The sequence below is a fragment of the Octopus sinensis genome, linkage group LG28 (assembly GCF_006345805.1).
Source record: "Octopus sinensis linkage group LG28, ASM634580v1, whole genome shotgun sequence".
Classification (NCBI taxonomy): Eukaryota; Metazoa; Mollusca; class Cephalopoda; order Octopoda; family Octopodidae; genus Octopus; species Octopus sinensis.
This window is the reverse complement of record NC_043024.1, coordinates 15967888-15979803: the sequence shown is the minus strand read 5'-3', so window position 1 is coordinate 15979803 and position 11916 is coordinate 15967888. Positions and strand designations below refer to the sequence as shown.

The following is an 11916-nucleotide window of genomic DNA, read 5'->3' as shown; positions in this document are numbered from 1 at the left end:
TATATATGTATATATATATATATATATGTATATATATATATATGTATATATATATATATATGTATATATATATATATATGTATATATATATATATATTAATATATTGTATATGTATATATATATGTATTATATATATATATATGTATATATATATATATATGTATATATATATATATATATATATTTTATAATATATATATATATATATTAGATATATATATATATATATATTTATATACATATATTATAGGCTATACAAATACATGGAGGCACATGGCCTAGTGGTTAGAGTAGCGAACTCGCGGTCGAGGGATGGCGGGTTCGACTCTCAGAAAGTGTGTGTTTAAGAGAGAAACACTTAAGGGCCACCCGGCTCCCGCAGAAGGTAATGGCGAATATGCCACAAATACTATCTGTAATTCTGTATTAACTCGGATGGAAAAATGTGTCGCTCAAGAAGGACTTCAATTTGAACAATTTTTTATGAGTTTTCATATTAAGATGCTTTTATTAAATTCCTTCAGTTGTTAAATATATATAAATCTTGGGATTAAAAAAAAAAGACTCCGCCGGTTACGACGACGAGGGTCGCAGCTGATACGATCAACGGAACAGCTTGCTCGTGAAATTAACGTGCAAATGGCTGAGCATTCCACAGACACGTGTACCCTTAACGTAGTTCTCGGGGATAATCAGCGTGACACAGAGAGTGACAAGGCTGACCCTTTGAAATACAAGTACAACTCATTTTTGCCAGCTGAGTGGACTGGAGCAACGTGAAATAAAGTGTCTTGCTCAAGGACACAACGCGTCGCCGGGAATCGAACTCACAACCTTACGATCATGAGCCGAATGCCCTAACCACTAAGCCACGCGCCCTCACAAATCTTGGGATTAAATGGTTTTGATTTACTGTCAGGTGACTTTTGGCCAACCCTGTACGCGTGCATGTGTGTGTGTGTGTTTATTTTTTAAAGCCAAAAGAATGCAAGTTATGACATAGTTCCATGGATTGTACTCTTTTGTTGTATTTCAGTATCTCGGGGTTAGGACTCCTTCTTCAGGAAATCTTTAGAGAAATGGTACTGTGAGCTAATTTCTCTGAAGATTTCTTGAAGAAGGGGTCCTAACCCCGAAATGTTTAAATACAAGGTAGAGAAATGCTAACCATTCACTTTAATTACTAATGTTTTTCATTGTTGACTTTCATTGTTTTAGTTTAGAAAAATGGTGGCAGAAACGTTAGCACGCCGGGCGAAATGCTTAACGGTATTTCGTCTGCCGCTACGTTCTGAGTTCAAATTCCGCCGAGGTCGACTTTGCCCTTCATCCTTTCGGGATCGATAAATTAAGTACCAGTTACGCACTGGGGTCTATGCAATCGACTTAATCCCTTTGTCTGTCCTTGTTTGTCCCCTCTATATTTAGCCCCCTCTGAGCAATAAAGAAATAAGTTTAGAAAAATGTTTAATATTTATCTTTTTTTATTTTTGATTTGTTTCGGTTATTTGACTGAGGCCATGCTGGAGCACCGCCTTGAAGGGTTTTGATCGAACAAATCGACTCCATGACTTTTTTTTTAATGCTTAGTACTTATTCTATCGGTTTCTTTTGCCGAACGGTTGTAGGGACAAATAGGGACATGAAGACACACACACACATACACACACACACACACACACACACACACACACACACACACTTGTATATATATATGTACATATATAAGACGGGCATGGTCGCGATCTAATGACTAAAACAAGATAAAAGATTTGATAGCTGATATACTTACTTGGCACATTGATAGAAATTCTTTCTTCCTTTCTGGTCGTGAAATTTTCCCTTATGTTTCTTGAAAAGGAAAATTCAAAACAGTTTATTCCTGAGGATTTGACTGTTTTAACGATTGTAGTTTATGCATAATCATATTGGAGGAATTCTATTGGGTTGTCCGGAAAGATTGTGCCGATTTTTAAAGGAAAGGAAAAGGGTCAATAAATACTTGCCGTTACATTTTTAATCAACCAAATATGAACCATTTTGTTGCACAATACGTCCCCATCTTTCCTTTAACTTGAAAACACCCTCTTCCCAGAATTGAGGTGGTTTCATGGCAAAGAATTCATCAAGGTATCTTTTTACGTCATCCAAGGAATTGAAATTTTTACTGTTAAGACTATTCTGCAGAGACCTGAATAAGTGGAAATCCGAAGGAACATGGTTCCCAAAGCATCAAGTGCCGAAAATGAACTTTCTTATCTTCCATTTTAAAGGGTTACAGAATTAACACAGGTTATAGTAACATAAACCTTCTTCCACGAAAAAATAGCTTAAACTGTGCTCTAAATGGAGGTGAAGTCCTATATTATGGACTCAACTATGTTCTAAAATAAGTCGAAAGGTAAGCTGCTATAAATTGGCAAGAACTTTCCGGACAACCTGATACTTGATGCACAGCATAAACCCCCTCATAACATATTTTTAGAAAACTTTTCGCCAATTTGTGTTCTACACACATGAAATCATACAACTATGCAAAACCGAAACAAAAAAGCAAACAAATAAAATAAAAATAAAAATTGCGTTTTTTTTTTATGTGTATTTAGCTGCTATTTTTAGCACATCTCATGATCACCTCACACTGCCCTCGTTTATTTGTCACTCTGACGTTTTGATGTTTTTCAATATTTTCTCTCCGTAAACACAGCATATTGCTTGGATTTAAGCCGAAAAATCTTGATGCCAACGCCACCCTGAAACTTCCCTTCTTTCAATGATACAAGACAAGATTCCTTAATCTTTGATCTTGCTAATATATAAAAGAAATAGTTCGGATATTCTCAAATACAAAGCTTAGACGACTACAGTTCACTACAGTACTCAACAGGTGTCTTATACTCAGAGTTTATAGGGTCAGACGACTTGATTTTATAGTAAAAAGTCGCTTCCCAACCTTATGGTTCTGGGTTCAGTTCCTGTTGTGTGGCACCTTGGGCAAGTGTCTTTTATTAGTGCCCTGGGTTTCGTATAAGGAAATTGAAAGGAAACGTGTGTGTGTGTGTGTGTAGTTGTCCATCACCACCCCTTGACAACCAGTGTTGGTTTGCTTATGACCTCGTAACTTAGCGGTTTGACAAAGCGAACCAGGCTTAAATAAAGTACTAGAGCCGATTCATTTGAATGGAGAAAACTTCAAGGCGATGCCCCAGCATGGCCAAAGTCCAATGACTGAAACAAGTGAAGTGAAAAGGTGCAGGAGTGGCAGAATGGTAAGTAGCTTGCTTACGAACCACATGGTTCCGGGTTCAGTCCCACTGCGTGGCACCTTGGGCAAGTGTCTTCTACTTTAGTCTCGGGCCGATCAAAGCCTTGTGAGTGGATTTGGTAGACGGAAACCGAAAGAAGCCCATCGTGTATATATATATATATATATATATATATATATATATATATGTGTGTGCGTGTGTATGTGTTTGTGTGTTTCTCTACTGTCACTTGACAACCGATGTTGGTGTGGTTACGTTCCTATAACCAAGCGGTTCAGCAAAAGTCACCGGCAGAATAAGTACTAGGCTTACAAAGAATAAGTTGTAGGGTCGATTTGTTCGACTAAAGGTAAAAGAATAAAAAAATATATATACATATCTTTTACATTTATTTGTTTCAGTCATTAGACTGCGGCCATGCTGGGGCACAGCCTTGAAGAAATTTCAGTCGAATGAATGGAACCCTGTACGTTTTTCTGAGCCTGGTACTTATCCTATCGTACTTATTCTTATACAGAACCGATAAGTTTCGGGGGTCATAAACACACCGACACCGGTTGCCAAGCAGTGCTGGAGGACATTCACACACACACACACACACACACACACACACACACAAATACACGACAGAACTCCTGTATCTCGGTCTACGTTCGCTCTACATAGATTATATTATATATTTTTGGAATAAGAATGATCCCGGGAAGAAAAACCTGTCCTTCATTTGGTTCTTGAACATCCAGCATTGGGATCTGATTTAAAAGCATTTGGGTTGCTATTTCTAGCCTAGTTGATTTACGCCATCCTATTTGGTGTTTGTCAGATGACGTCAGAGATCAAGGGGAGATAAATGACATTCGCTTCGTTAATTTTACGTCGAGATAAGATCTCTGGGACAAATTGGCCAACAGTTGGAATTCAACTTGGGACTGGAACAATAGAATGATTGCATTACAGAATTAATTCTCATCCATCCTTAACCTCTGATCAAACACCACTGAGGCACATAGTCATTACAGACGTATTGTAGTTATGCTATTTAGCTCTGTTTAGTTTGGGGCCACAGGCCTAATTAGCCCGGTGCTAGTCTAAAAGTCTGCACAGATTGTGGCTTTTCAGCTTAGTGGAGATTGAACCATCTAATACACCTTAACATAAGAAAGCGCTAATGAATTGCAAAAAGAAGAACAATGACTCACAGAAATAAAGGAAGCCGGGAAGACAGTGCTTCATCTGGTACGAAAACAGATTTGTAAAGTTCTGTTGGATGCTTGTTTACCTCATAGGAAGGGAAACTGAAATTAGGACAGCCCAACCTGAAATTGAAAAACAAAGTTGTAACTAATGAAATGCATTTATAATTAATGTCATTTTCCCCCTTTCCTTTATCCGATTTCTTTGTAAAACACCAGACGGTTTTGTAACCTGTCTACGTAACACCACCATCACCCATCCACTATAATGCCAAATAAAATACATTATTATTTCTTTTAATTTAGGGTTTGTTGGAACTCCTGAAATCTTGCATGAGTAGCGGGTTTGCCGCCTATAGCCTTAAGTACCGTGCAACTTGTTCTCTTCAACTATCTGGTACTATTCTGGTAATTCTGGCTATGCCAAGGAGGCAAACTTTTGCAACAGCTCTACTGGACACTATTTCATATGTATCTTTTATTGAAACTGTCAGTCAAGTTTCACGCGACTGCGATCTTTAGGCGAGAACGCAGTGGCATGAAGTTAGAGTCGTGAGAGAAACGCCAAGTTTCAGTTTCAATAAAAGTCATAGTTCTTTAAAACAAATATTGAGCATTCCTCTGTCATTCGTTTGACACAAACCAACGAACTATATTTTACACACACACACACACATTGAAATAAAAATCACTCAAATATTCACATAAAAAACATAGGTAACAAAAATACTAAATATTTACTTAAAGACATAATTATTTAATTGAGACCCATTACCGTAAAATCTTAAATATTTACAGAAAAAACCCCCACAAATACATTCATATAAAAACGTAGGGAAATTAAATCTGAAAAAACCCCCAATGTTTCTAAATTTGTCCGATAATTTTAAGTGGAGAGGTTTAGTAGATTACATTGAACCCATTATTTTACTGGTACTTTAATTTATCGACCTCAAGGAGGAGGTAGGAAAAGCAAAATTTACTTCAGCAAGATGTGAACGGAAAAAAAGCCGGTAGAAATGTTGCTAAGCATTTTTTCCGATATGCTAACGATTCTGAAAGCTCATAAATATTGCCATAAAAGCACAAAAATATTTACATTCAAAACCAAAAATTTAACAAAATGGAACCAATAAACATTAGTTCCAAGATTTCACACACCTGGGAAAAGCTGTCAAAGACACTAAACTTTCATTTGGGCCCAAGAATTGCTTGATCGCTTTGCGTCTAAAATATAAACAAAATGGATTCTTGATGTTAGCATCACGAAACTGGACAAAAGACATTTCATACATTATACGTAGGAAGTAACAACAAAAAGCAATAAAAAATAAGGAAATAAAATTTTAGAACAGGAAAAAAATTAGTATATTGTGGTTGTTGCTTAGTTGAAGAGCAGACTTGTGATCAATAACGTTCCAACTATGACCATCCTGTATATTTCATATACATCAGTGGCTGGAGGGGTCTGAATTTGGCTTAAACCAGTGGTTCTCAACCGTTTTTTACCCCCCAAGAACCTCTTTTACTCTCCTAGACCCTCATAGTTATTCAATGCTATAAAAAAATCTTTAAGTATTTTTATTAAATATTAGATGGACCCCGGTTGAGGTCCACTGAGTTAAACCATGGCTTTATGGTTAAGAAATTCGTTTCAAAATTACGTGGGTCCAAGTTTGATATTACTACATGGAACTTTAGGTATTTCCTGCTATAACCTCGGCTTCACCAACGCATTCTTAGTGAAAACTAAATTGACGGAAACTGTGTAGAGGTGTGTGTGTATGTGTGTGTGTGTGTGTGTATGTGTGTGTGTGTGCGTGCGTGCGTGTGCGTAAGCCACACGCACAGGCACACATCGAGTAAAGAGAATTTCGACGCCGTGGTTCCGTAGTACAAGAAACTGGCAGCGAATAGATCTAAGGATAAGATTAGTTATACACCCAACTCAAACCCCAATCAAGAGCAAACGTTACCGCAATGTTTTGTGGTTCAACCCTCCTCCCTGAACGTAAAAATTTGTGTCGGTAAGATCTAAGTTTAGTCAATAAACACTTTCCTCAACTGCATGGTTACAGAGAAATATTAAGAATCTTTTAGTTGTGCCTCTAGTTTAAACAAAATCTTAGGAGATAAGCTCATACCCAAAAGAGTCTTGGGATCGATTTGTTCGACTAAAACCTTTCAAGGTGGTGGCCCAGCATGGCCGCAGTCAAATGACTGAAACAAGTAAAAGATAAAAAAAAAGTAAAGCAAATTCAAAGTATTATGGTTACCTTTCTATAAAATGTTCTTCTGTACGATTCAAATCGGTGATGGCAGTACCAAATGGATTTCTGGGTTTGCCTTCCATCATAAATTCGGCATATTCTGGGGTCCATAGACTTTGATATTTCGGTATTAAAAAATGAGATTATGTTTACCAAACTAGTTATCAGAAATTTGTTCAATCAATAAAAATACAATTATGAATAATATTAAATTTAGAAACCCATACATGGGAGAGCTGATTCTGTTTGCTTGTGTTGGAAAAAAATCTTCAAATGACGTCGTCATTCCTCAACGAATGTTTCCCAAAAGTTAAACACTCGTCCAAAATATGCAAGAATGACAGTTTCTGACTTATCATCCTAATGTTGGGTTGGTCGGAGTCGGAGCCGCTGAAGCAGTTCGATGTTGTGTATAACCGTGCAGCTTGTCCTCCCGGAGACTGGGACAAGCTGTGTGGACAACAATCTGTCTTTCATACTATTCTGCCCAGGTTTGGATCCTATCGATCACCCTATACTGGGAGAGTAAGAACTGGATAACACACCAGAGAGGATACTCGGCAGCAGAACACGAAATGCAGCAGCTTCCACTTATGAGCCATCGCTACAACGTCAACAACACCGCTTTCAAAGTTTGGCACAAAGCCATCAGGTTCGGGGAAGGGTGCAAGTCGGATTCATCAACCCCAGAGTTCAACTGGTAGTTATTTCATTGACCCTGGAAGGATAAAAGACAAAGTCAACCTTGGCGGAGTTTGAACTCAGAACGTAAAGACAGATGTTTTCCGGAGAACTTTCAGGCCCGGGCCTATGGATAACTTTCAGAAATCCCTAGCCTGGCAGTGCTACCGGGACCAAACCAGACCCCGAGCGATTTAACCGGTCCTTCTGTCCAGCGCCCTACAACGCTGCCGGTTGGCATGGACCTTCCTCTCGAGGTGCGGAGCTGCAGACCCACCGACTTGCCCTGGGTGATTTTTTTTCTCCGGCCACCGCTTCGTACTCCCTTGGAGCAGTGCCGACCATTTTGATTTCTCAGATGTCCGACACTATTATGGTGACGTCGTCCCCGTAAGCCGACACGAACCTTTCACATCCTAGATCACGCGGGATGCCCCTGGAAATATACAGGTAACCGCAGCAATGGCTCGGGAACCAGTACGTACAGAAGAGGTGAGAGAGGACATCTTTGACGGATCGAACGAGCGATGCTAAACGATTCCAATAGGTAGCCATATGGCCACGGGCATATGGCGTAGTAGTTAAGAGCGCAGGCTATTAACCCCAAGATTCCGAGTTCGATTCCAAGCAGTGACCTGAACAATAATAATAATAATAACTTCGAAAAATACGGTAGGAATGAGAACCAGGTTCGAAATTTCCCCAAGACACCTAAAGAAGTCGAAACGTTAACAACAAACAAGATGAGGACAAATATCCGTCGAATGTATATAATGTACATAATTCCTCATTTCTTAAATATAGAACTGTACATATGTTGGGTTTATGAAAGACCATTTCACATTTGATACAGATAATGACACTCACCTTGATTCTAATGCTTGTACTTGAGGGGATTCAAAGAAAGACGTGGAAGTCAAAGGTAACTGGACAACTCGTTCTTCGTGGTCAAACCGTATTAAAGAATATTCAGTCTGAAAAGAAATCACAGAGAAATTTCAAGATAAGAAAATGGAGAAACACATCTAAATCAAATATCAATTACCAGATAAAACTCAATCACATACTTTATTAAACCACCACATAAGAGACTGTAGGGTTAAACATAAAAAGCAGAAGTCTCTTATGTGGTGGTTTAATAAAGTATGTGATTGAGTATTATCTGGTAATTGATATTTGATTTAGATGTATTTCTCCATTTTCTTATCTTGTATTCGTAATTTGTGGTAAGTCATTTTACCTTTGCCCATATAATACAGTAAATGAATTGATTGCATCGCAATCATTAACATTTATGTATTAACTTTGTTGGGTACTTCACTAGTAGTATATTGGATATACGTTATCCCATAGAGGGTTGCATTTACAACCCCTATCTCAATTTGTATATATATATATATATAAAACATTATTGGTGAATTGAAGAAATGGAGCTGAACGCAGATTGAACAGAAATCGTTTTATTTCATTCTACACGTGTTCTCAGCCACCGGTTCTCAACATACACTGATAAACAGTTTCGCCATGGGCTCTTAGGAGCACAGTTCGATTTGTTTTTTGTTCCGCCTCTGTTCTGTTTTTGTTTTTTCCAACGGATTTCCTTTTTTCTTCCTGAAGAGAAAGACACAATATGGTCCCATTATTCAATCGGATTTTGGGAATTTGTGCCTTTCGAAACACGTGTAGAATGAAATAAAACGATTTCTGTTCAATCTGCGTTCAGCTCCATTTCTTCAATTCACCAATAATGTTTTAATTTCAATTATCCGCACCAACGCACGGTTGCAACGCCAGATGGTTGTACCTCCAACCGTGCTGTTTACTGCTGTGATTTTTGCTACTAAGGTATCGGTTAAACTTTTGATTAATCTACTACAAGATTATTCATCTTTCTATTTCACATAATACATACCGCTTCGTCAAGAAACTGCTACTTTAACCGATGCCAATAATGGAGTTGTTCGAGATTGATGCGTCCTTAAGGATATTCCTATACCACCAAAGGATGCCTTCCTTAAGGAGTTGGTTTGTAAAACCAACGCATTCATAAACCGGATAAGATGGCTCATTTTCTTCCACGAGAACGAAGATCTAAAATCGAACCGGACAACAGCATCGTCCGAATACGGCCGGCTTTTTAAAACATTGGATACGCCGCCACCGAACCCAAGACTGAAGAAGTTTGAGGACGACTTGTGGGACATAGTTAGAAAGATTAAGTTCAGGAAGTCACCCAGGAGAAATGCCCACCTCAGATACCTAGATAAAATTACCAAGGACATTAATAGAACGGACGGAGTCCTGGTCCAGTCCGACAAGACCAGGAACACATACAAGATGCCCATTAAGCAGTACCTAGATTTACTCGGTAAAGAGATCAAGAAAAATTATAGAAAAACCAATTGGAGTACCCTGAGGAAGGTAAACTTGGAAATTAAGGATATAATATTTAAACACCGAATTCAAATGAGAACTCAGCCGCTTAGCCCCAAGCAACCCAGATTTATAGTGAAGGACCATAAACCTAACTTCCACACCAACCCAGCGCTAAGACTCATATGCCCTGCTAGATCTGATATCGGGATAATCAGTAAGTACATTTTAGATAAATATATCCCTAGTTTAGTAAACAAGCTGAAGCTCAGCCTCTGGGCCAACTCCTCGCAGGTAGTGAAGTGGTTCTCTTCCATCCCCAATAAGAACCGTACTAGTTCATTCAGTTTGATATCGCCAGCTTCTACCCCTCGATTAACCCTAGTGTGCTAAATAAGGCCCTCTGGCATGCTCACAACAAGGCTGGCCTCACAGAGAAGAGATAGATATCATTTTAGTTGCCAGGAATCGTTTATTAAGTTTGATAATAAGTTGTGGATCCGTAAAGATACTCCAATGAATTGATGTGCCTATGGGTAGTTCGGATAGTGCGCAGATAGCCGATTTGGTCGGAATATATATTCTCTACGAATTGTCCGATCAATTCCCGGAGATCGCGGGCGGCCTGTATCGTGACGATTGTCTGTTTTACCTGCAAAACACCACGAACAGAATAGTGCAGAAAACTAAGAGCAGGTTAGCTAGGTTTTTTAATAGAATGGGCATGAGTATAGTTTTTGATAATGAACTCACCAAGGCTAATTTCCTAGACGTTACACTTAACCTTAATAGCGACTCATACTGCCCTTACCATAAGCCTTCCACTAATTTGAAGTATGTCAGTGTCTTCTCAAATCATGCCAAAACCGTAACAGACAATTTGGTTAAAAACATCTCTCTAAGATTGTCTGGCTTGTCCGCCAGTGCCGATATTTTTATGCAGAAAGCGGAATTTTATAACGCCGCACTATCCAAGGCCGGTTATAGGCAGAAGGTAATTTATATTGATCCGCCCTTCCGATGCCATCATTCGGTCATCAGGATAGGGCCGTATATAATAACATTAACATTTTAAGTAAGGACGGGAGCGCGGCGGATGCCGGGGTAGTCGCTCCCGCATTTACTTTAGCGAACAAGGATAATTATCGGTCCGGGAGGTCTTACACTAACCCAAGACCCGTTATTCATCCGAGAATCACCCACCCGAATGCGAGAGCTGGCGTCCCGACCCATCACACTGATAGGAATAAGCATATATGGTTTGTAATCCCCTTTGGTAAGCAGATTAGAACTAACCTCCCCCTCATGTTTAGACAAGCCATCGCCAATAACTTCCCCAGAAATTCCAAATATTACTCCACGGTTAACTCACATAAAGTTAGGATAGCTTTCTCCAACACTAAAAACCTCGCCCAGATAATCGCCTCCCATAATAATAGGCTACTTACTAAGACCCTATCACCTTTTTCCGGAGGCACAGCCTCTTCCGCTCCCGGTTTAATGCTCAGTAGGAATAATTATAGTAGTAATAATGATATGAGAGCCAGTACAGTGACACATAATCTCAGCTCCAGCCAGGGAGTACCCACTAGGGGTATAGTTATAAATAGGGGTGTTGTGGTTGACGGTAACAATGGGAGTAGGGTAGAGAGCCCCATTAGCATCCCCAGCATCATTTCCCGCAATAGCAGTACCACGGGCAGTAGCAATGACAGCACTCTGATAGATAGTGGAGAATCAGGGGTTATTCCTATAGTTAATAGTGACGTAGTGGAAAATAGAGTAGTAAGCGGCTGCAGGTCTCGGAACGAATATAGTGACAGGAACGCAGTTCTAATTTCAGAAACCAATCCTAGCAGATTAAGATTCACGTCGGCGAACTCCAAGATCAAAAACGCCGTCTACCAATGCAAGGTTTACACGGACTCAGATGCCTTCACTTATGTAGGGGCATCATCCTCAAGATTGTCTTTGCGTGTCTCCAACCATTACGCAACTTTTCGGGACGTGAACAAGCGCCAGACCACGGGACTCAGTAAGCTAATATGGCGACTGAAGGATGCGAACTTAAGCTATAGGCTGGAATGGTCAATTTTGTCGGTGGCCCTCCCATTTGATAGGGGCAGAAGACA

At 39.3% G+C, this 11916-nt stretch overlaps 1 protein-coding gene across 1 annotated transcript in view; it reads right to left on the bottom strand.

Annotated features, from left to right (window-relative positions):
* Nucleotides 1–11916, bottom strand: part of LOC115225878 (glutamate--cysteine ligase catalytic subunit-like) — a 43249-nt gene that overhangs the window by 22339 nt on the left and 8994 nt on the right. Inside the window, exons 3-7 of the mRNA XM_029796870.2 lie at nucleotides 8279–8385; nucleotides 6737–6844; nucleotides 5622–5687; nucleotides 4467–4583; nucleotides 1794–1852 (exon numbers count right to left, since the gene is read on the bottom strand). Coding sequence (XP_029652730.2) covers nucleotides 1794–1852; nucleotides 4467–4583; nucleotides 5622–5687; nucleotides 6737–6844; nucleotides 8279–8385 — 457 coding nt within the window. The remainder of the gene's footprint in view (nucleotides 1–1793; nucleotides 1853–4466; nucleotides 4584–5621; nucleotides 5688–6736; nucleotides 6845–8278; nucleotides 8386–11916) is intronic.